At 36.6% G+C, this 23,299-nt stretch overlaps 1 protein-coding gene and 1 pseudogene across 1 annotated transcript; both read right to left on the reverse strand.

Moving 5' to 3' along the window:
- OR2T130P (olfactory receptor family 2 subfamily T member 130, pseudogene) lies at nt 7,578–8,553 on the reverse strand (annotated as a pseudogene).
- Nucleotides 17,461–18,676, reverse strand: LOC138922968 (olfactory receptor 2T6-like). The gene has a single exon (XM_070259414.1). The coding sequence runs from the start codon at nt 18,544–18,546 to the stop codon at nt 17,470–17,472; it is 1,077 nt and encodes a 358-aa protein (XP_070115515.1). The 5' UTR covers nt 18,547–18,676; the 3' UTR covers nt 17,461–17,469.
- Between the last annotated feature and the right edge of the window lie 4,623 nt (nt 18,677–23,299).

Here is a 23,299-nt window from a genome sequence, read left to right on the forward strand (position 1 = left end):
TGGGCCCCCAAACCTCTCTTTCAGGGCACAAATAACCTTAACTTTCATCCTCATGAATAGTCCTGGCACTGAAACTCACTAATGAGGCCCTAGCCATCTCCCAGCATTCTTCACACAGGGAAAGGGAGCTTTCAGCAGTTCCATAATTCCTCAGATTTTAAAAGCATTTTCCTCCCATTCTGTCAGTGTTGACTCGCCCTGCATTTAATAAATTAAAAGAGGGCCAGGCTGGTGGCATAGTGGTTAAGTTCATGTAGTCTGCTTTGGTGGCCTGGGGTTTGCTGGTTCAGTTCCTGGGAGCAGACCTATGCACCACTTATCAAGCCATGCTGTGACCGATGTCCCATATACAAGTAGAAGAAGATGGGCACAGATGTTAGCTCAGGGCCAATCTTCCTCAGCAAAAAGAGGAGCATTGACAGTGGATGTTAGCTCAGGGCTAATCTTCCTGAGAAAAAATAAATGAATAAAAAAATAAAACAATTACAAAGCAATATAGCAACATGAAAGAATATTTGGAAAATAAGAAAATAGAAAGGAATCAACTTGAATATTCCATGCCCTCATGTAATAACTCTTTCTATGTCTATACATAATTCTTTATCTAAGTATACTTTCAAATTTTTAATATATATACTATGAAATACCATTAAGTATATCTTTTTCATGTAGGTATGCAGTCTTTACAAAGAATATTGTTAAGGTTAAGTGATTTAACATGGACTTACTTATTCCTCAATTTGTTGACATTCACGTTGCTTCCAACTTTTCTTATAATGGAAAATACGGTGGGGTTAATTTTATGGGATAGGTCATGGAAGATGGATTATTCGGTCTGAAATCTGACTGACTACTGCCAGTCTTCTATTTGCTGAGGAAGGCTGACCCTGAGCTAACATCCATGCCCATCTTCCTCTACTTTATATGTGGGACACCTGCCTCAGGATGGCTTTTGCCAAGTGGTGCCAAGTCTGCACCCGGGATCCAAACTGCTGAACCCCTGGCTGCCAAGAAGCACTTAACCACTGCACCACCAGGCTGCCCCACAAACATTTGAAAATATGATTTAGTCCAACTTATTTATCTTTTCTTTTTTTTGCCTGTGATTTTGGTTTCATATCCAAGAAATCTTTGCCAAATCAAATCTCATAAAGATTTCCTCTGTTTTCTTTTAAGAGTTTAGCCCTTACATTTTGGGCTTTGATACATTTTGAGTAAAATTGGAAAGTGTTCTTCAACTTTGCGTTTAAGTTTCAAAATTGTCTTGGATATTTATGTTCCCTTGAGGTTACAAATGAATTTTAAAATGCTTGAAGCATCAGAGCCAGAAGCAAGTCTGTGGACTATTCTTAATATATATATTATATATATATTTTATATATATAATATATATATTTTATATATAAAAGTGTAAGTGGGGTTAGTTCATAGTTAAAATATCTTTTGCAAATTTGCAAAAGGAAGCATGGTTTATGTTACAAAAATATATGTCACTTGAACAAATTGCCAGGGCCCTGGTCAATGATCTGTAGGTGATAATCACCAACAATTTTCCAGAACTGTCAACAGACATCAATATACTTATGAAAGATACCTAATAAATACCCAGCAGAATAAATACAAAGATACTCACAGATAGACAACTTACAGAGAAATTGTACATCAAAGACAAAGAGAAAATTTCCAAATGATCTACACAGGAAAGAAATTACCTAATGTAGTGACAGTTAAATTGAGAGCTGATTTCTCAACAGAAAATAAAGGAAGTCAAAAGATGAGGAATTATATCTTCAATAAACGGAGACATGGCAAGCCATAGCAGGGTCTTAATCACAGAAGTGACATCCTCTGATGTATTTTCACCTTAGCTGCTGCTGTGGAAATATCCCTTAGGGCACTAAGACAAAGCCGGAGCCAATTTCAGAAATGGCTAGAGAGTAGATATAGTCTGAAAACAGAGCCAGCAAGGTTTGCTCACTGATTGGATATGGTATCAAGAGAAGAAAAAGTGTCAGGATAGCACCGAGAGCTCACATAGAGCAACTGGAAGGGAGGAGCTGACTTCTCTGGGCATAGTGAAGTCTATATATCTTCAAATTTGGTGAATAGAACAGTAGAGAAGACAATTCAAAATCATAGGGAAGTCTATATATCTTCAAATTTGGTGAATAGAACAGTAGAGAAGACAATTCAAAATCCAAGTGGCCATATTAGGTAAGTAGTTGGATGGATGGGTATAGAGTGCAGGAAGAAGTCTGGACTGGAGTTGTCACTGACTAGTTGCCCAGATGCCTGAGGAACTCAAGGGTGTGTTTGAAAGTGTTTAACTGTTTTTCCAAATTGTTTTTTTTCCTTTTGTTTTGTTAAGGAGATGCAATCACTAACCACCCTGAATCAGACCAAGCTCACCACAAGAACTATGCCTATGATTTTTGCCTTATTTAATGCTCTGGTCCCTCCAGGAGGAGTCTAGGCCTTATTACAGTAGCCTGCAGTGTATATGGAATCATGTTTTCCAACTGAGATTGTGCAAGCAAATACGCACCTCTCCCTTTTGAATAGTCATTCCGCATCTGAGATAAATGTCCTTGCTTCCCTTTGTTTGGGGACGCCATGACTTTGGAAATGATTCTACATGGTCTCCAATTGCCGCACATATACTTTACTTTGTGAGGCAACTACTTCTGGTGAAGAGTGTGATTTAACTCACAAGAAGGTGAACTCACTTTGGTTTCAGTAACAGAGTCATTGCTATACAGATATTATATGGATAAACCAAAAGCCTAAGTGATCTTACCAGGGAATAGGTATAGAAAATATGAGAAGAGGGCCAGTAACTGAGATGGGTGCACTGCAATATTAAGACGTGACCCTGAAGAAATGACACCAGAAATAAAATTAGAGATTTAAAAAAAACCAAACAAACAGTAATCTAGGAATAAAATCATTGCAATATAGGACACTTGAAGCCAAATGAACAAAAGCAAACAAAACATACGCATTCTCAGTTGATGTTCAAGTGCTGCTGATGCATCAAATGCAATGAAACCTGAGAATTAATTATTGAATTGATCCATATAGAGGTCACTGAAGCAATAGGCACAAATTCTCAATAGAGCTGGCACATAAAAAAAATGGAAGGGTAGGAATTGGGGACATCAAGAATAGAGAAAGCTTTTGAAAAGTGTGATTGCAAAAGGGACAGAGATGTCACTGCAGATCAGAAACAAAGGAGGACATTATCAGTACATTTTGCTGGGAAAATAGGTTCATATGGAAAATGGAAATTTTGCCTCTCATACACCACAAATCTATTCTAGTTGTGTAAAGATGAAAATGTGAAAAGTGAAAAACCTATGAAATTTTTAGAAGATAGGATATAATATCTTCAGTGACTTCAGGATCTGGAAGAATTACTTAAACAAGACCAAAAAAGATAGCATAAAGAAAAATATCGATAATTCCATGTATCTACAAACGATTTAAATACAAGGATAAGTCACAAATTAGAATATCATATAACAAACTAAAAACAAAATATCCAGCATATTTATTTAAAAATTCTTGTGTATCTATTAAAAAGGCAGAAATTTAATAACAAATGGGTAAAAGACTTGAATAGGCAATTTATAAAAGAGGAAATCTAAATGACTGGCAAACCAATAAAAAGTACTCAACCTTATGGGAATCAGATAAACAGATATTAAAACCAAATTGGGTGGTGAAATGTTGTGGCTTATAATAAATATTTATTTGGTCAATTGGATAACCAAAATATATATTTCTCAAATATATTTGATAGTCATCCACAGTTCCTGGCATACAGCTCTCAAAACCCTTGGAATTTCCTGTTTTTAGAGTAATAGCTGTCCTTTTCTTATGTGAATGAGATGACTTTTGGAAGCACCCAAGGGTGGGGGCTGGCTGCCAGGAAAACCAGTCAGATGATCAGAGAATTAGAATTTTCAGTACTACCCCCTGATATTTGAAGAGGAGAGGAGGGCTTGAGGTTGAATCAATTGCCAATGGCCAATGACAGTTAACCATGGTTACATAATGAAGCCTCCATAAAACCCCCAAGGACAGTTCATTGGACTAGTTTTTTCAGAGATCTGCCACATTGGGGAACCAGAACACTTCCACATACCACTGTGCTAGGGCCCAAGCTCCATAATGACAGAAGCTCCTTTGCTTGAGACCCACCCTATGTATCACTTCATCTGGTTGTTGACATGCATCATTAGTGTTGCCATGCATCATAGTCCTCTGTAATGATGCTAGTTTCAGGAAGTCAGAAATCTAGAAACTCTAAGCAAATAGCACTGTAGTTGGACTTCGGAGTATATGAGATTTGCTGTAAGACCCCAGTGAATGAGACTGGTCAAAACAGAAAGGAAAGGTGTCAAAACTTTATGAAATTTATAATTGGTGGGATTTAAAATTTTTAATGTGCATCTACTTAAATTAATCTCATAGACTAAACCAGTTTAAACAGTTAAATGAAATGGGCAATTATTTCAAACAAAGACATAGCTCCAGTAGGTAGCGTCTGCACAACCACAGCAATCCATCTGTTAAGCATATGTTAAAACAATCAAGAAATAGTCAGGTGGCTTCAAAACAGTGAGGGATTAGGTGACAGAAATAATGAAAATGAGGCAACATATTTGAAGATATTCTATTTTCTTGTATCCCAACTTATTGCATTTATCCTTGTTTTTCATGAGGAAGTGTTTCTGCTCCCCTCCAAAGTACAGACTTCCAATGGGATTCCATAACCTCTTGCACCCGCTTCATAGGTATTCTTCTCCTCGAAACATCCCTCTGTTTCTAGAATCACTGATTCCTCCTTCAACATCAGACTTTTCTTGTTAAAATTGAAAAAAAAGTGTTAACATTATCTATATTGAAAAAATAAAAATCTTCCTTTAACCACACATAGCTCTCCATATATAAGTTCATCTTTCTTCTGATATTCAGAGAAAATTCCTCTAGTTTTCTCCAATTCATAAACCTCTTTCTGTCTTTAATCTACTTCATAGGGTGTTCTTCTCCATCACTTCATTGAAACTCCTCTGTGGAGAAGAAAATGGACTATTAGCTTGCCTACTTAGGTGATCAACTTTCTGTTTCACAATATTTGAACTATACCCAGTATTTCACATTGTGGACACCTCTCTTGTATTAGAAATACTGTTTTTTATAGATTTCTATCACACCACGATCCTTCGAGCTTTCTAGATCTTTTGCATCCTTTTATTGCCATCTCTTAATTTCCCTTGACCCAGTTCTTCAGTTCTTTTCTTCTCTATCTACACAGTTCCTTCCTAGTTGATCTCTTTAATCTAATCCCCTGTATTTACATCCAGATGCATACCAATGACTCCTAAAACCTATCTTCACCACTAACAACTCAAAAGTTATCCAGACAAAAATATCTAGCTTCTTATCTGACATTTTCACTTAGATATTCAATAGACATTTCCAACTTAACATTCTCAAAAAAAACTTAATTCTGTGCACGAACCTTGCTTTACTATGTTTAACAAAAATATCTACCATCCACTTAATTGCTTAGCCCCAACAAGTGGGGGCTCTTCTTGATTCTACTATTTTTCTCACACCCCACATTCTACTCATCATCAACTTCTATTATCCATGCCCTAATAGTATTTCCTCAGTTATAGTACTTCTTATCATTTTCACTCCTAAAACTCTAACATATGCCAGGGGCCTCTCTGCTCAGAACCCATGAAAAGTCTCCAAAGAGGTCTTGTTACTTTAATGCTTTTACCTACAGTCCATTTTCTATAAAGCAGCCAGAGTAACATCCTCAGCAAATTAGTCATGATCTGGCTTTCCTTTACTTGAAATTCATCAATGGCTTTTTACTGCAATGTAAGTAAAGTACCAACTTTACTTTAGTCATTGCTGCTACACACATTGTAGTTGTAGTATAAGTTGTTTGCTTGCTTATTTGTTCTTTTTCTTTTTATTTTCATTGTCTTTCCCCCATTGGAATATAAACTTCTTACATGCAGGTAGTTTGACTATCTAGCTCACGGCTATGATGAATGAATGAGGAAGCTGTATCTGAAAGATGCAGTGCCCTTTCAAACACATTCCTTGAAATCCTGTGGTCTAGGGCATTAATTAAAATGTTTACCTTACAGAAGTCCCTTATGTCCCTGACCTCCACTGTTCTCATCTGTATAAATTAGAACTCAGAATAAGTGCTTCATTTTTTTATGAGGTTGTTAGTGGATGATAAACCTGATAGGGCATGTAAATATTAAGTTTTAGACAGATTGATCTATATGATTATAATTATAATCATTAATAATTTAATAAAGTCACCCCTTTGGTCCTCGAGTGAACTCCTTATGTAATCAAATAGGACATGAAACATGATTTACCACATCCATTTTGTCCTCAATTCCAGGATCACTGGGCATCATGGATTTGAACCATGAGTTAATTTCTATTACCCAGCATATATGCTTAACTTTGATGGCTGTGATATATTTGAAAATTAATTTTAGTATCCTCCCAACCCATATGCCTGTGTGTTTCTCGAACATCTTAGAAACCCTCTCAGGCATTCAGTGCTCTCATGTTGTCTTGTCTAGGGCAACATCCTTCACTCGCATCCATCAATTTTATCTTACCTGTAGATTTTTCACAAATGTGTTACAAAGAAACAAAAGTTAAATACTGCATTTCTTCATAATTTTTTTAAAAAAACACCTAATGATTCTAGTAAGTACAATGGCTTTTTGAGGAAATCATGTTCAGTGACTCTGCCTACCACCAGACAAATTAGAACACATAGGTAGCTACCCAACCATCTTCCTGAAAGACTGTGTCAGAGTATTATTCTAATACATAGAAAAGATGATCTTTCTCTTATCCTTAGTGGTAAGCCAGACTTACACCATGGGATCACATACACAAAAAGTAACATCTTCCCTCCTGCACTCCTCAACAAGATCCATGTCATTTAAAATTGCATGTAGGGGCCGGCCTGGTGGTGCAGCAGTTAAGTTTGCATGCTCTGCTTCAGTGGCCCGGGGTTTGCTGCTTTGGATCCCAGGTGCAGACATGGCACGACTTGGCACGCCATGCTGTGGTAGGTGTCCCACACATAAAGTAGAGGAAGATGGGCACAGATGTTAGCTCAGGGCCTGTCTTCCTCAGCAAAAATAGGAGGATTGGCAGCAGTCAGCTCAGGACTAATCTTCCTCAAAAAAAAAAAATTGCATGCAATTTATTTTACCTCTAAAAGATAAAATTGCCAAGCAAGAAATTTTAATTTGTGTTTCTGAAAACAATTGGACATTTATTTTGAATACTTGTGAATAGGGGATGAGAAAGGGAAGACATAAGAAAGGAAAGAAGAGATAAAAGAAACCAAGAGGATACGTCTTTTATATTGACTTTTTGTTTTATCTGCACAGTTGAACACTACCCTCCTGTTTAATCCTTCATTGAGAGCATAGCCACACTGCTCACAGAGGCTTCCATTCACCAGCTATGTGAGAAGAAGCCAACTGTCAAAATACATCCCCTGACACTCTTCATGTACCATTGAATCTGCCCAGTGCCCTCCTGAGAGCACCTGTCACAACCTTGTTCCTCAGACTATAGTTGAAGATGTTCAGTATGGGCATGAGGATGGTGTAGAACACAGAGAAGACTTTGTCCTGGCCTGGCCTGGACTGTGGTAAGAATGTGGCAGCATACTTGGTGGCCCCATAGAACAAGGTCACTGATATCATGTGAGATGAGCAGGTGGTAAATGCTTTCTTCCTTTCTTTCATTGAGCTCATATGGTGAACTGTGGTCAGAATTTGGGCATAGGAGGCAATCACCACAGAGAAAGGAATCAGCAGCATCAAAACACAGCACACATACATCACTGTCTCATCAGAGCTGTGTCTTCACACACCAACTTCAGGACTGCAGATGCCTCACAGAAGAAATGGTTAAGCTCCTGAGAATTGCAGAAGGGGAAGCTCATGGTGATGTGGGTTACATGAAAGCCATCCAAAGACCCGCCAAATCAAAAACCTGCTGGGATCATCCAACAGACCCATTGGCTGATGAGGACAGGATAGCAGAAAGGATGGAAGATGACCACATAGTGATTATAGGCCATGAGGCCCAGCGGGAAGAACTCAGCTCCCACAAGGGAGAGGTAGAGGAAATGCTGAGCTGTGCATCCCACAAAGGACATTGTCTTTTGACCCAGCAGGTAATCAACCAGCTTATTGGGTAGCTTCTTGAGATGTACATCATGTCACTCAAGGAGAGGTTGCTAAGCAGGAAGTACATGGGGGTGTGGAGCCATGTGTCAGTACAGCTCAGGAAGATCAGGACCCTATTGTTCATCAGCATGGTGAAAAAGATGACAGAGATTATGGCAAAAAAGACATAGATATCCCTTCTGTTGAACAGCCCCATGAAGGTGAAATATGGAGAGGTTGTAATGTACCCTTGTGTTGAACCCCTGATGGCTCTGCTGTGACCTAAAATTTTCCAAATAAAATGATTACATATTCACAATTAACATAACAATATATAGGTTGATTTTTAGGCAGTGAACTTCTAAAAGTTGGAAGAAAACATTTAAAAATATTTTTCTTGTTACTTTGGCACTGATGCCTAGCAACTAATCTATTCTAGAAAGTTTTTAAGTAAAATTGATCATTTAAAATCCGTAATTTCTTAAATACCTTAGACAAGATGATGCCAGCAGATGTTATTGTGCTACAGGATACACATAACAACACCTAGGCGTGCATATCATGCTATGTGGCAGGTAAACATACCCTAGTCTGGTGTGTGTGCACATGTGTGTGTGTGAACATACTACCTGAGATATGTTTCAATTAGTATCTTTATTAAATAAATCTTTATTATAGGTGGCATCACCCCCATCTTCAAAATATCACAGTTCTGGTTGTGGGTAGTCTATGCCTACCATTTAGCCACAAATACAGCTGATCAATCATTTGGGCCATGAGTCCCTGTCTACATTATGAGTATTCTTTTGCTGTCACTTCATCCATGTTGCAACAAAAGTGTATGGGAAGACACAAAGTGGGCAATGGAAACTACTCTTGCAAACTCAGACATGAACAAGTCATCCACTACAAAAGGAATTCACTGTTTTAGAATTGTTTTGAACTTTTAGGAAATAAATTTTAATTTTAGAATGATGAGTAATTAGCATTAGAATTATGATTAGCATTAACTTTAGCAATTAGCATTAACAATTAGGATTCAGAGGAAATAGCACATGAACATGCATACTGAATTATAACCCATGTATTATTTTTGGAAACTGGAATTTTTTCATAGTGATTTATAATTTAAGGAAAAACTGAGCGACTGTGTTTTATATAATTTCAGGTGATGATAAAGGAAAAAAAAACCTGCAGCAAACATTTTGAATGTTGAGGATGATTTTTATGTGTTTTAGGATTAAATATGACAAGGTGAGATATATTTTATCAGCATGTTTGGGACTTCAACTGATGAAACTAGTCATTCTCCCAATATCCTAAAAATATGTGCACTTGAGTCAATTGAACTGCAAAAAATTACCGTTAAGAATAATGACACTGTGAAGAGTTTACCTGTGCCTCGTTCTTCATATCTATTGACTCATGATCTTCAAAATAAAGCTAAGCAGCGATGAACTATAAAACCCCCATTTAGCCAATGGCAGTATTGAGAGTAATATTCCTGTGGTCAGACAGTCTGTTAGTGGTGGGGGTGTTTGGACCAGGTAGTCTCAACTCTCTCTATTTCCTTGCTTACAACCCAGAGAAACAGCTAGACTTTTACTGTAGTTATCAAATAAAATGTTCCAACAATGTGAATCTGTTAAAATTTTAACTGTATATAATCATTAATGTGACTAGTGAAAATGAGACATTTAAGAGCACATGACATAAATTATTCTAATAATGACTATTTTTAAGTGAGCAAACGCTGTTTCTCATGTTTAGCTCCTTTTTTTGCCAATTTCAGAATCTTTGATGCGAGGTTTCATAAATTTCCCTGACACATGTACCGTTTCATCATCATTTACAATCTGCCTCATTTTTCTTTTACTTTTCTAGTTTCCATTAATGAAGCCCATTGAAACATGTATCTGAAGGAAAAATGCTCTCCAATTATTGGAATAGCCTAAATATTAACGGTATTTCAACTAGCTCCACCAGGTCAAGTTCTAAATTGTCTGCTCATTTCATGTGCCATTATTTGAAGTTAGGAAAATAATCGCATTTCCAATTGCATCAAAAAGAACAGAATACCTAGGAATAAGTTTAACCAAAGAGATGAAAGAACTTTAGACTGAAAACCATGACATTACTGGGAGAAACTGAAGAAGACACAAATAAACGCAAAAATAATCTGTGCTCATGAATTGGAAGAAAAAAATAACATCCTTTCTACCCAAAGGAATATTATTTTTTAATTTATGCAAACTTTTTAAAATTTTATTTATTTATTTTTTAAATTTTTATTTTTTTCGGATGTACATCATATTTCAAATTCTGTATACATTACATCATGTTCACCACCCGAACACTAATTATAGTGCATCCCCTCACATGTGACCCTAATCACCCCTTTTGCCCTCCCGCTTCCCCCCTTCCCCAGTGGTAACCACCAGTCCAGTCTCCAATGCTATGTGATTTTTTTTTCTCATTTTTATCTTCTACTTATGAGTGAGATCATGTGGTATTTGACTTTCTCCCTCTGACTTGTTTCACTGAGCATAATACCCTCAATGTTCATCCATGTTGTCTCAAATGGCTGGATTTCATCATTTCTTATGGCTGAGTAGTAGTCCATCCTGTATATATACCACATCCTCTTTATTCATTCGTCCCTTGATGGGCACCTAGGTTGCTTCCAAGTCTTGGCTATTGTGTATAATGCTGCAATGAACATAGGGGTGCAAGGATCTTTATGCCTTTGTGTTTTCAAGTTCTTTGGATAAATATCCAGCAGTGGAATAGCTGGATCACATCGTAGATCTATCCTTAATTTTCTGAGGATACTCCAAACTGCTTTCCATAGTGGATGCACCAGTTTGCACTCCCACCAGCAGTGAACAAGGGTTCCCTTCTCTCCACACCCTCTCCAAAATTTGTTGTTTCCTGTCTTGTTAGTTATACCCATTCTGACCTGAGTGAGGTGATACCTCATTGTAATTTTGATTTGCATTTCCCTGATAGCTAATGATGTTGAGCATCAATATTAAAGTATGAATAAGTCAGCCATGTATGTCTCAAGTAGTGTTTGCATTTCTTATAGTTCTTCTGTACTTTATTTTGTTCATAGCTTTTTTTATATACAAGTGTTTTTTTTAAAGCTATGGAATGTAAAACACCAATATTATTTCTGTAGTTTTTTTCCACTGATTCTGTTTTTATAAAATTCTCTAATAGCTTAAAACATAAAAAATATTTTTACTTATATTAGTTTTTATTTCTGTGTGTTTTCTTTTCATTTAACTTTTTAAAGTTTGGAATTTTGGAGTGTAATTATGAAGCAGTGATTTACTGTATTCTCTGTGAGTAATGATGCAGCTATCCTAACAGCAATTGTTAACAAATTATCCCTTTATCTATGAGTTTTGATAATACTTTTTTCCTATATTAAATTTTTACATTTATCAGGAGTCTGCTAGTATTCTCTACTGATTCTTCTCATTCCCAAAACTGTGCCTCACCATTTGGATTATTTTAAGGTGTTATTTATGTATGTAAAATAAAATGGTCTTTTATCTTTCTTGTTTTCCAAACAATTTTATAAAGATTTGCCCATTTATTTAGGAAAGAAAATCATCTCTATAACTGCAAGGTTATGCTTCATAAACAATGGCAAAACCTTCCATAGTTCTTATTGAAAGAGCACTAGCCTTATCATTTATTTGAAGATTACTGACATCTGTACAAAATCACTCTTCTCATCTAGGAGTAAACTAGACCCTTTGATATAGTTAGGTTTTCAGTTAACTTCCTTTGTTAAGAGTTATGATTTGTGTGTGGTGTGTGAATATTCATTTATGTGTGTGTTCCTTCTGTACATTTATGCAGACTTCACATTAAATGTACTTCCCTATATTTCTCATTAAGTTTATTCCTATTTTATTTGCTATCGATTTTGAAATTTTCTGTTGTTTGTGAATCTTTGTTTGTGGCAAATTGGAGGGCTTTTGCTTTTTTGAGGAAAATTAGCCCAGAACTAACTACTGCCAGTCCTCCTCTTTTTGCTGAGGAATCCTGGCCCTGAGCTAACATCCATGCCCATCTTCCTCTACTTTATACATGGGACGCCTACCACAGCATGGCGTGCCAAGGGGTGCCATGTCCGCACCTGGGATCTGAACCAGCAAACCCTGGGCTGCTGAGAAGCAGAACGTTCGAACTTAACTGCTGTGCCACGGGGCTGGCTCCAGGCTGTTGGTTTTTAAATATTAATTTATTTTTTTAATTTTCCTAATGTATAGCCCCTAATTAGTAAAAAACTTTGCAAAAGATGACATAGTCTTTACTTTTCACAGTCATCAAATGCACAAAATGAACATTTAATCTCCTTTATTCTAAAACATAGAGATTTGTTTTTCATTTTCATTATATTGTTTAGTATTGCAAAACTAAATCAATCAACATAGTGGAAATGGGTTTTATTGTCTTGTTTTTGACTTAATAAAAATTCAAATATCACCTCTTTGTTATGCCTGGATTTTTCCTTAGTTTGAAGCAGATACCGTTCATCATGCTAAGGAATTATGTTTCTCTAGCTAGTATCATCTAAGATTTACTATAAATAATATTCACTAGATTTAATTACTTGGCAACCATTCTTTACAACTTCTGTGTGTATGTGTGTGTGTGTTTCTATCTGAGTGTGTGTGTGTCTGACTCTCAGAGACCACATTGCAAGTTTATTTTTTTCAATATTTGAGAGTGCTTATCAGCAAGCAATGGGTCAGTAAATAAATGTGTGAAGTAGATGAAGTCTGTGACAACATTTCTCTTGATGGCAAACTGTATAAGCTGCCACATCTCTCTGGGACTCATTTCCTTATCTTTGCAATGATCACTTTGAACAAGAACAGTAATCACGAATACATGACATTTGTGCCTGGCATATGCTGTGGGCCTCACCCCGAGGACCCAGCTTCAGAAAGTTCTCCACACAGCAATCCAGAAGTTTTAAAGTGTTGGTCTCTATTCTGATATTTAGAATGTCATGAACACGTGCTATGCTAAAAAAAAAAAGTGTAGTTACGTATAGCAGTCAGAGTATAAACAGAGTCCCAGAGAGATGTAGCAGCTCATACAGTGCCATTGAAATTGGCACATGCCATAAATTCACTGGGCAGCCATTGACAAGATATCATGTAGGATCACTCACTCCCTTGAATTCCCTCGTCTGAAGGATTCCACACATCTCCTTTGAACACCATTTGCAGAGTGTCTGCTGCTTGTCAGGCCCTGGGGTAGGTCCTGGAATACCAGCAGTTCCCTGCTCCACCATAGTCCTCAGTACACCTGCACTCCTTCCTAAGGATGGGCCTGTGCTTCTTAGATGGAACCACTGAATCTTAGGAACACCAAATCTTGCCAAAAATCCCTCTGACTGCTATACGTAACTACGTCTTTTATTTTTTTAGCATAGCAAGTGTTCATGACATTCTAAATATCAGAATAGAGACCAACACTTAAAAACTTCCATCATATTTTTCCTTAAGTTGGTGAGAGTGTCAGTACACTACTCAAATTGTTGGCGAGTTTATTTTTTCCTGAAGGAATCAGCAATTACATCAGTGGGTGTATTTCCCATTTCACCTACTGAGAAACTGAGGCTAAGGTAGCAGAGTTAGCTACATGATAGAGCAACTGGCAGAACTAAGAGCCAAACTGATCATGCTTCTTGTCATTACTACTTCCTCTGTGAACACAGTTTCCTCATTTTGCTTGCTCATTTCTACCAGAGGAAGTGCAGGGTCCTAAGATGTTTACAATGGGCTCTGGCACTGACACTCAATCTGATTTTCTTGCCGACATGACCGACTGACTCACAAATGGAGGACTTGAGCTCGCATTCTGTCAAAGTCCCTCAAAATTTTCTCCTATCACTGCACAGTAATGATTGTTTGACCCACTTAACGCTTTTAGTGTATGAGACTTGTAATGAATGATAGAATATCTTCTGAGAAGTAAACCACTCCACTCATGCTAGTGAGGGCTTTCCCTGCAGTACCAGCTTTCTTTTGAAAGATTATTTACTCCTAGTGTTGGGGAGAATGCACAGCACAGGGAAATTTAGACCATTTATTTCTCCTCCACACACAGATTGTACATTACCAGTACCTTATTATATATGCAGGAAGATAAACGACTGATGACTTGGAATGTGGAGTGCCAGGGAAATGCTAGCTTAAGCTCAAGATGTGAAGCTAATTAACATTTGGTCTAAGTTCATCTAATTAGCTTCCCCTTCCAAAAAGATACTAGCCTCACTGCTTCCCCATCCCCAACATACACACAGCCAAATCTCAAAAACAAGGCCAATGTGATTAACACCCTTTTATCATTTAATGCCCTGCCCCTACCCTCCTTCTACAAACTCCACAATTCTGTGCTGACAGCTTCTAGTGATTTCTTGAGTGAAACATAGTATCATAGGATTACATTGCTTTTGGAAAGATCTTTCTTTTTATTAATAAATAAGTTTATATTTTAGAACAGCTTTTGATTTAAAGAAAATTTAGCAGACAATACAGAGTTATCATGTACTCCTCTTTCTCTTAGTTAACATTGTAAATTTATATGGTGCATTTGTTACAATTGATGAATGCATTTTCATACATTATTCGTAACTACAGTCCATAATTTACAGTGATTCACTGTTTCATAATTTTGACACATGCATAATGTCATGTAATTTCCAGTGCAGCATCATACAGAATAGTTCCACTGCCATAAAAATCCTCTGTGTTCTGCCCATTCACCTCTTTCTCCTCCCAACCCCAGGGAACCATTGATCTTTTTATTGTCTCCACAGATTTGCCTTTTCCCAATGTCATATAGCTGGAATCGTATAGTATGTATCTTTTATAGTCTTCTTTCATTTGGCACTATACTTTGAAGAATTCTCCATTTGTTTTCAAGGCTTGATAGTTCAGTTATTTTCATTGCTGTATAATATCCCACTGTGTGAATATACCACGGTTTATTTATCCATTTCCTTACTGAAAGATGTTGATTAATTCTAAGTTTTTGGTGATTAGGCTATAAACATTCTCATGCAGGTCTTTGTGTAAACCTAAGTTTCCAAATCTTCTAGGGAAAATTCCAAGAACCACAATTGCCAGACCATATGTTAAGACTATGTTTAGTTTTATATGAAACTGTCAAATTGTTTTCCAAAGTGGTTGTGCTTTTTGTATTCCCTCAGCAAAGAATAACAGTTCTTGTATTTCACCAGAATTTGTTACTGTTAGTATCTTGAATTGTAGCTATTCTAATAAGTGTGAAGTACTTATTTTTGTTTTAATTACATTTTTAAAGAATGTATTATTTATTCTTTTTCTAGTTTTCCTAATAAAATTTATTTTCAAACTCTGTAGTTGGAATATATTTTACCTATTATCAATTCTCTATACTTAAGTATAATTAATGAGAGAGCATGTTTCTGTGTGTGAGGCACAGAAAGAAAAAGGGAACTGAATTAAAAAATGGCATAAATATTATGAGAATGAAAAACAATTACATTTAATAGGAATAGCTAAAATAAAAAATAATGACCAGTATTCATTACTTTTATCATATTTGACATTTAAAATTTTATAAGAAATACATGTATTAACTCAAATTTCACAGATGAAGAAATTGGGCCTCAGTCATTTTACAAGATGGACAGAAGTTCTCTAAAAGTGGAGTTGAAATGGATGTCAAGTTCTCAGGCTCAGCCCTCTCCTTCTCTTCTCTTTTATTTATTATGTTTCTTGTGGGTCATGATCTTCTGAGTTGGAAACGCCCTCTGCTATCACCCTGTATGTGGTCCATTTCAAGCCTGTCTGACAAAGAGAACCTCAAAAAGGCTGAACCTGGTTTGCAACCGATAACTAGGTAGGAACTGACCCAGGTCAACTTTCCTGAACTACTAGTCAGTTCAACTCACAGTGTTCCAAGGTGAATTGTTTCAATGGTTAAAGATTTTTGTCTACCACCCAGCAGATTTTTCAGGGAATAGGAGGCATGGCTGTGTTTACCTCACCCACCATTGCCAGTGTCAGTCAGCAGTAAAACATCACTGAACTCAGCTAGCATTTTGTTAAACTGGTGAGAGCACAAAGCCTCACATAACACCACACAGAGGTGGTCTAAGGGGCTTGGAATATGGTACAGGTTTTTCCAACTAGGTCTATGATTTAGGTTACACACTTACATTCTCCACTGATCAGCTTCCTAAAAAGAAATACTAAATCATTTCCAAAGAATTTTCCAGTTCCCACTCTCAAATGAAAAGCTAATTATTTCCTTTCCATTTTGTAATGTTATCCTGTTCAAAACTCAGTGCTCCAGAGATGGAAAAAACGTTCTGTCCACTATTTCTTTGGAAGAAAAAGATTAATAGATATATCCATACCACTGCTAACATCTAGAGAAGGATTCCAGAAATCTAATAATCTTAATGAATTGGAGGAGAAGCTGAAAAGTGATTTCTGAATTTATGAGTTAATAGTGCACTTTTTTCTCACCTACTTCTCATTGTATCTTCTGATGTAAAGATTAGTTACCACATAACAAATGTAACATCATAGAGTCCTTGCGCTGTGGAGGATTAGTATTTGCATTTCTTAAAATAAACACGTGATTCATTGTTTCCAGTTCCAAATTTAGATAAAGGAGCAATGTTTTCAGTTACTACTTAAAGAAAGGGTCTCCAGATTTTCTAAATCCTGGTGTAAGTCTGTGTAAATACTCCCTTTGAAGTTTTATGACACTTTAGTCTCTTTCAAATGCCAACACATGTAACCCTTCCATAAACTCCATCAATGGATCATTTAAACAACATAATCAAAATGACCAGGTCATATGAGGCCACTGAAGGTGGGCAGAGCATATAATATTAACCAGACATTTTGGGGAATTTATATACACGAATTACTATCAGAGAAGTGGTATGAGAGAAGAATTGGAATGGGTGCACACAAAGAAGGACTAAACAGCAGTGGTGTTTACAGCATTATCCTTGTGTGAATGTTACAGTGGTTTCACATTTTTGATGAAAATGCTGCTGATACACCTTTTCAGATAGCTGGCATTGGCAGTTACTGCAAGTATTACCCATATTACCCATGTTAATATATATATATATATATATATTAACAGCACCCATATTCTTCTGAGTAGAGATGGAGGATTTAAACTGTCAGAATTCTTCCCCTGTCACACAATGGAGCCCTTGCCATCTTGCCAAAACCCTCTTCAAGGCCCCTGTTACATCTGTGTTTCTCAGGCTGTAGATGAGAGGGTTTAACAAGGGGGTGAGGATGGTGTAAAAGGCAGAGAAGACCTTGTCTTTGGTTGGAGTGTGGTAGGATTGGGGAAGCATATACGTGTAAAGGGCAGCCCCGTAAAACAAGGTCACCACCATTATGTGTGATGAGCATGTGGCAAAGGCCTTCTTCTTGCCTTCTGCTGACTTCATCTGGTGCACTGTGATGAGAATCTGGGCACAGGAAGAAATCACCACGGAGAAAGGGATTAGCAGCATTATGACACAGCAAATGTACATCACCATTTCATAGGTGGCCTTGTCACCACAGGCCAGCCTGAGCATGGTGGGCGCCTCACAGAAGAAGTGGTCGATCTTGTGGGAAGCACAGAATGGGAGACTCATGGTGATAGGGGTGAGGAGGAAGCTGTCCAAAGCGCCGCCGAACCAAGAGCTGGCCAAGATCATCCAACAGATGTGGTGATTCATGAGGACAGGATAGCAGAGGGGGTTGCAGATGGCCACATAGCGGTCATAGGCCATGAGTCCCAGCAGGAAGAATTCAGCCCCCACAAAGCCCATGTAGAGAAAGTACTGGGCTGTACAGGAGATAAAGGAGATGGTCCTCTTGCCCATGAGATAATCAACCAGCATCTTGGGCACAATGGTGGAAATGTACATCATGTCAATGAAGGAGAGGTGGCTGAGCAGGAAGTACATAGGAGTGTGGAGGTGAGGGTCTATGTGGATCAGAAAGATCATGACCCCATTAGCTATCATGGTCATAAAGAAAATGGCACAAATGATGCTGAAAAGGAAGCCTGAGGCTTTACTGTGAGTAAAGAGTCCTGTGAGGGTGAAGTCCCTGAGAAACGTCTTATTGTCTCCATCCATGGTGTTGTTATAACTGAAGGCAGAAGAAGAGAAGTGTGGAGTTAATGAACATTGCAGTAGATAGAGTGAATTATTTAAACATGTCTTGACATTATTTATATGACTAATATCAAGCATTTTTATGTCTGGTGGTAGATTTGCAGCTTCTTCTTTCTTTACTGTTGAAGAGCAATTCCAAAGTTAGTTCTCCATGACATGAAGATGAATGGACATTTGGAAACGGATGCTTGGTTTAAGAGAGCTTAATTATTATTGCAGAACATCTGGGTCCAAGAAAGAGGATTGTTCACTTAGAGTTAACTCCATTTTTAAAAAATGTGCATAAAACTGAAAAGCAATTGATCCAATCATTTCAAATAATGAAACATTTCAGCAAGATGTTTTGTTGAATTAGGAAGTTTTGTGACAACTTTGAAACTATTCAGCCTTATCTAGGAATAATAATTAAGTTGTAGATACAGTTGAAAACTATAATGAACTGTAGTGAATTGGATCACAGAATCATTTATCTGATCATTGATCATCCTTATTTGTTCCTTCACTCATTTGTTGATTTCTCAGTCATAGTCATTCATGCAGCAACATTTATTTATAGGATGCTATCTGTACAGTGTTCTGAGCTCTAGGGATACTGTTGTAAACAAAAGAAGAGAAATCTCTTGTGTCTTATGGTTCCAGTTGTGGGAGAAAGAAAACAACTAAGTAAAGGGTGATGATGGTTCAGGATAATACTAGTAAATGCTATGAGGAAAAGATTAACATGAATAACGAAGGATGACAAAGAGCAGCCATGTGAAGATTTGGGAGAAGGGTGTTCCTGCAGAATGAATAGCAAATTTAATATTCTTAAAGCAGAAACGAGCTTGTTATGTTCAGGATGGTGCAGGCAGAGCATTGTGAATAAGGGGTATAGTGAGGTGTCAGAGATCAGATTTTAAGGCATGAAGACCAAGGTAACAATGTCAAAATTATTTTCTAAATATTATCAGTAGAATTGAAGTGTGGTTGAAAACTTGTAACAGTTTGGTTAACATTTAAACATATGTTCATTCTGATTTCTTAGTTTCCATTTTGTTCATTTCAGCCAATGGTCCTTTTCCCTTGGTTCTGCATTGTTATATGCTTTGAAGGCTTTACAAGAAGGAGCTTCCATCCAGGTTAGTCTGGGGAAGTCCAGGTTGCATCTTCTGTCCAGGATCCCATCTGGCTTAGCATGTCTTCCTCCTCCTTTCACTCTCAGTAATTTTTTGGTTCATCATAACCTGAGACATGGTGCCTGAATAAAGTATCTGAAGGACATGCAGGTTAAAGTGTAACAGGAAATCCTGCAAGATCTTAGGCCACGTAGGGGTGTCCACACTGTGGGTGATGCATTTGCATCTGGAACAGACATGAAAACAAGAGAATATTTTTCAAAAATTCTTCAATAGTTTCACTATTCTTCAAAGGCCAAATATATATTTTGAATTATTAGACATAATATCAACTATTGCACATTGCATACACTGAAAGAAGCAGGTGATGTGGCCATAAGTTCATGGAAATGGCAGCCATTTTTCCAGTTTAGGAGCAGCATTTTTGAGTGGGGGTGGGTCTCTATGACGGCAGTTGTCTTACATATAATTAAGGGTGTCACCACAGTGAATTGGAGATTTGATTTAGGAAAGTGGAAAATATGCAGATTAAGGGAAAATGCAAGCTAATTAGAAATCTAATCTCTTTCATTCTAAGTTTATTCAGATCTTTCAACGAAAGTCAGAACATAACTCAACAGTGTCGCTTGCCATTTTGGGAAAGGCTGAATGGATTGGGTAGTGAGGAAAGCGGGTTGTGGTTTATTTGCCCCTTTTCATCCTCTTCTGGAAAGGGGTACGACCTGGTCTAATGAGTCCCTAATGATGATCTGCGGAATCAGAAGGCACCCACAGCAAAGCCAAGGAAAGCCCATGACGCTCGTGGAGTCTTCAGGAGAGGACGAACACACTGCTAGGTCAGTGCACCGCTGCACGGAAGGGAAAGAGGGGCTTACTCATGACAATTAAAAACGTTGTACCAGGATGGAAAGCCACAGGAGAGGCAGGAAAGAACAGTGCTGATGTGAAATTGTATCACAAGTGTGGAGAATAAAACTTGAGTAGCTCTCCAGGAATGTAGAAGGACAGAGGTTATATGATAAGGAAGAAAGTGATAGATATGTGATAATAACAATACAAAAGCAAGCTATAAATAATTGGTGGCTTTTAAGATAGTGATTCCAATGTAAGACAATTATTCATAACAAATTGAAGAGAAGAAAACTTTTATGAAAAGAACAAAATGTCTTAGTACATGGAAGTTTCATTTAACAAATTGATACATACACTTATGTATGTCCTGGAAAATTTTTGAGGTAAAAGCAATATGAAAAAAAAGGGAGGAAGGAAAAAGAGAGAAGAAAGAAGGAAGGAAGGAAAGAGAATGAGGGAGTAAAGAGGAGAAAAACAGCTCAAAGTATGCAGACAGAACAAAAAAAAGAAAAAAATTCCAACCTACAACAGAATAAAACTTAGACTGGTCACAAACATCATTTTGATATGGATAAAATCCAAATAAAAGTGAAGAATTGTCTAAACAGAAGACATATAATGTTTGAGTTAAAAGTAAGGCTGCAGAGCAAGAATTTTCTCGTGTACATATGTTTTCTACAACACTGAAAATGTGGAAGAAAAAGAACTTAATATAACAGTGCAGGAGGTAAAAAAGAAAACAGCATATAATGAGTTTAGATAGAAAATAACTATGTTAATTTAGTAACAACATTAATTTAGTAACAACATTATCCCTTTTAAAGTGTAGGTTCACCGTTTAAGAAAGCAAATCACAAAAGGTACATAACAGAAAAGATGGACTTAAAAGATTCAAAAACAAGTGAGTGAATTCAGTATATACAGAACACAATTTAAGTCAAACGTATTCTGTAATATTGCCTTAAATCTAATTTAAATCTAATTTAAGACAATAGAATAAATAAAGCAAGGCAATAATTCTATCAGTCAAATTTTAGATGGAAGTGGTTTCTGTTCCTAACACATTCAGTTATCTTCCAAAGACTAATCTTTTTTTTAAAATATAATGTATTAGAACTCTAAAATGACAATAACAGTTTTACATGTATTTCAGAGAATTTGAAATACTTAAGCATATGCCTAAAACACAACACAGGCCAAAAGGAAGCTCAAAATTGTACTTCAATCAAATATACCAAATATGGAAACTTAGGGTACATAGCCAAAGAGATACTATGACAAAGTTTTATAGCACTCAAAAATATAATTTTTATTAAAAATTATCTGGTGTAAATAAATATTTAATCCATTAAGTTAGAAAAGTATCAACAGAATAAATTTAAATAAGAGGAATAGACTGTAAAAGATATAAACAGATATTCGTGGGTTCTGAAATAAGTAGACTGGATATATAAAGAAGTGATTCTTTGATATTGAAACAAAATAGACCAACTTCTGGCTATGAGTATGACACGTGGGGGAAAAAAAGACACAAAACATCATTAAGAATAAAAACAACCATTAACTACAGATATGAGAAGAGTAGCAAAATATTTACAGTATAATATTAATTTAACATTATATTACTATAGTTGGAAATTTCCATGAAGAGGATTATTTCAAAATATATATTATATATGTATCTATATATACAATATGCATGTATAACTATAAATAAATGCAATGTATACATATGTATGTATATATGTACATAGATATTATATATGTATCTATATGTGCAATATGCATGTATAACTATAAATAAATACAATGTATGCATATGTATGTATATATGTACATACATATAGTCAAATTACTAAGAAAAAAATATTTAGGGCTCCCCAAATCTGGAAAAATCTGAAGATTTTAATAGAGCTGTGTCTCTTCAAAATTCCTAGTTCAGAAAGCATTCTGTGAATATCTTCTAAGAACAGATAATTTCAAAATTCTTGTAGTGTGTAGATTAATCCTCATTTATTTTATAAACCTGTATAGCTCCCAAAACACCTCTCATTAGTATAAACCAATCTCATTTATAAATATAGATTATAATTGCCTAAATTCATATTAGTTGTTAAACCTAGCAGTAGTTAAGGGTGACATGTCTGCAGACCTGTTCATGTAAACCCACTCCCTCTCCTTTGCACTCTCCAAGGCTCTGCACTGGCTGAGAACTAAAGACAAAAGTCCTGTGTGTGATTTGTTTGGCCCTCAATGGCTTGGCTATTCAGCCATCTGCTCTCCAGTGTTCTCAATTCTTGGCACTTGGCTTCCGGAAAATAGCCTAACGCAGGAGCTTCCCCTGCCTGGAGCACAATTCCCCCCTCTTCATCTGCTTTCTGTGGCCCCAGGTCTCAGCTTGCATATACTTCTCTCAGAAAGAGACCCCTTTGGTGTTAATGGTGTAAAATGCCCTCATTACACGTTAGCATATTTGTTCATATCAACAAAATATTTCTAAATGATAGCAAAAAAATAATGAACTAACGCATAATGTACTAAACTTGGAGAAAAATGTAAAACTAATAAAATGCAATTCTGATTAAAATCCCAATAGAGATTTTTCTGGAGGAACTTGGCAAAGTGATTCTAAATTTGATCTGGAAGAATGAGCATGTGCTAATTCTCCAGAGGAGAAAAATTTTAAAAATTAGCAGTGCACATTGAACTTTCCATGGGACCAGTGTAAAATACAGAGGCTGAATAACTGCACAGAGGAGAGTGTTTAGAAATGAACACCCCCCACCAAAAAAAAACACCCACAAAAATCGTAGCACACAAGTACATGTTTTACATGAAAGTTCAAGGAAATGGAAGGTTGGACT

Source organism: Equus caballus, unplaced genomic scaffold (assembly GCF_041296265.1).
Source record: "Equus caballus isolate H_3958 breed thoroughbred unplaced genomic scaffold, TB-T2T haplotype2-0000437, whole genome shotgun sequence".
NCBI classification, from domain to species: domain Eukaryota; kingdom Metazoa; phylum Chordata; class Mammalia; order Perissodactyla; family Equidae; genus Equus; species Equus caballus.

Coding starts and splice junctions, on each gene's coding strand:
- LOC138922968 (XM_070259414.1), bottom strand. CDS start 18,546: ATGCTTGATATTAGTCATATAAATAATGTCAAGACATGTTTAAATAAT.